General features: G+C 42.7%; 1 protein-coding gene across 2 annotated transcripts in view; it reads right to left on the bottom strand.

The window, feature by feature from the left end:
- Positions 1 to 550: 550 nt before the first annotated feature.
- The window catches only part of LOC105526953 (putative pregnancy-specific beta-1-glycoprotein 7), a 16,475-nt gene continuing 14,638 nt past the window's right edge, over positions 551 to 2,387 (bottom strand). The window contains exons 5-6 of one of the 2 annotated variants that reach the window (XR_001004171.1): positions 831 to 1,038; positions 569 to 653 (exon numbers count right to left, since the gene is read on the bottom strand). Coding sequence is in view for 1 of the 2 variants with exons in the window: in XM_011963133.1 (XP_011818523.1) it covers positions 619 to 653 (35 nt within the window). In the remaining variant the exon portion in view is untranslated. Of the gene's footprint in view, positions 654 to 830; positions 1,039 to 2,387 lie in introns of both variants that reach the window. The other variant, XM_011963133.1, reaches the window with a different exon arrangement.

Here is a 2,387-nt window from a genome sequence, read left to right as displayed (position 1 = left end):
AGATGTTAAAAATAATGAAGAGGGTTTCACAATGTGAATTTGGTTTTCTCATTTGAACGAGCAGAGGCTGGAGATAATTATGTCTAAAAAACAGTGGGGCCTGGCGCGGTGGCTCACGCCTGTAATCCCAGCACTTTGGGAGGCTGAGGCGGGCAGATCACAAGGTCAGGAGATCGAGACCACGATGAAACCCCGTCTCTACTAAAAATACAAAAAATTAGCCGGGCACAGTGGTGGGCACCTGTAGTCCCAGCTACTTGGGAGGCTGAGGCAGGAGAATGGCAGGAACCCAGGAGGCGGAGCTTGCAGTGAGCCGAGATAATGCCACTGCACTCCAGCCAGGGAGACAGAGAAAGACTCCATCTCAAAAAAAAAAAAAAAGACAGTGGGGTACAGGAAGCATAAAGGCCAGGGAGAAAGGGAACTGCAGGAATTAGTGCTGAGAAGCAGGAGTTTGGTGGAGGAAGGAGGAGATCCAGTCCCAGATACAGGCAAATAAGTCATTTCCCTCTCCCAAGCATGGCAGTCAGCCCTGCAGCAAATGGGACAAAAGAAAAGGCCATCATACCTGCCGGTCTTCCTGAAATACAGAAGTGACATCACGGCTGCTATATTGGATTAAGGCCAGGATGGACGTCCTATTCCTGGACGAGCTGTCATGGAAAGAAAAGAAAAGAAGGAATGTGGGTGATGTTATTTTACAGGGGGGAGCCTCAGGAACAAGCATGTAACATTAGGTACTCTATAATTGTTTCTTCAAGGAATGCATTATTTCTGTTGGAAAGTTGATGGGAGATGATTATATTCTTGCAGTTTTTTTCCCCTCTCACCATGTTTCTAAGTTGGTGATCAGTCCTCTGTTACTTCTCTACTGCACTCAGAGTTTCAGAAAACTTTCAGATGTGAGAAAGGCTGATTGCTATTTTCTATGTCATTAGAACTTTAGACCTTTCCACCTTTTCATGGTTGCATTTTTTTCTCAGTGTCTCTGTGGTGGCAGCCATGAATGAGACCCTGCCAGGTCTCCATCACAGGGACCTGATTGACAGAAGGCCCAGGTCAGTGCATTTCAAATTCACCACCTCCTTTGCACAGAAATCTTCCTTCCCATAGGCTCCCAGCAAGGCCATGAAAACAAGCCTAGTTCTCTCAGGCTCTCTTTAACTTTAATGGGTGACTGGTTGGTGGACTCCCCATCAGCCTTGCAAAAACTCTCTTAGAACTGCATTGATACCTAAAAATTCCTTCTCTTTCTTTTACACAGGAGTCAGCTTTGCATAGTGGTCTGTGGGTTCTCCCATACTACCTTCATGCCTGCCCACATTCCCTCACAGGTGTCTTCCATGATAAATTATCTCATATGTCCAATCCCAACCTGGATGCATCTCAGTTGGTAAAAAGTAACATACCAGGCTTGATTCTTTGCACTTAGCTTTTTTCCTCTCTCTCCCACAAGTAGTCAGTAACCATGTCCTAGTGTTTTATGAGGTACCTCTTTTTCTATATATATATGGAAATAGGTACTGTTGAGGGGCATGTCCTATGTGCCAGGTCCTGTGCTAAATACTTTACCTGTACCTCATTTAATTCACACAGTAAGCCTATCAGGTAGACATTACTTCCATTTTGCCAATGAAAAGACAGAAGCTTAGAATAGTGTAAAATCTCTCCTGATGTCATATGGCTAGTAATAGGTGGATCTGAGATTTGATTCTAGGACTATTTAACCTCAAGGCTAATGATGAGGGTAGTAATATAGCAGCTGACATTGGTTCATCTGTGTGTGGCATCTTGTTTCATTGACTGCATGAAACCTTTAAAAGAATGGTATGAAGCAAGCTGTCTTATACTTCAGGATATGAAAGAAGAACAAACTAAACCCAAGCCCAGTGAATGAAGGAAAAAATAAGGATTAGAATGCATAAAAATAAAATGGAGAATAGAAAAAGAATACAGTAAATTAATGAAACCAAAGTTGATTCTTCAAAATAAAATCAACAAAATTGACGACCATTAACTAGACTGACTAAGAAAAAGAGAAGATTAAAATTACTAAAATCAGAAATGAAAATGGAGTCTGAGCATGGTGGGTCATATTTTAATAGTAGCACTTTGAGAGGTCACAATGGGAGGATTTCTTGAGGCCAGGTGTTTGGACCAGCATAGGTAACCTGAGGAGACCCTCTCTCTACAAAAAAAATTAAAAACCAATCAACTTGGCATGGTGGCATGCATCTGTAGTCCTAGTATCTTGGGAGGCTGAAGAAGGAGAATTGCTTGAGCCCAGGAGGTTGAGGCTGCAGTAAGCCATAATCACGCCACTGTATTTCAGCCTGGGCTGGCCTACAAAGTGAGAGCCTGTCTCTCTCTTAAAAAAAAAAAAAAAA

This window comes from Colobus angolensis, unplaced genomic scaffold (assembly GCF_000951035.1).
Source record: "Colobus angolensis palliatus isolate OR3802 unplaced genomic scaffold, Cang.pa_1.0 Scaffold60, whole genome shotgun sequence".
NCBI lineage: Eukaryota > Metazoa > Chordata > Mammalia > Primates > Cercopithecidae > Colobus > Colobus angolensis.
The sequence above is the reverse complement of the archived record's forward strand: the minus strand, read 5'-3'. Positions and strand labels throughout refer to the sequence as shown.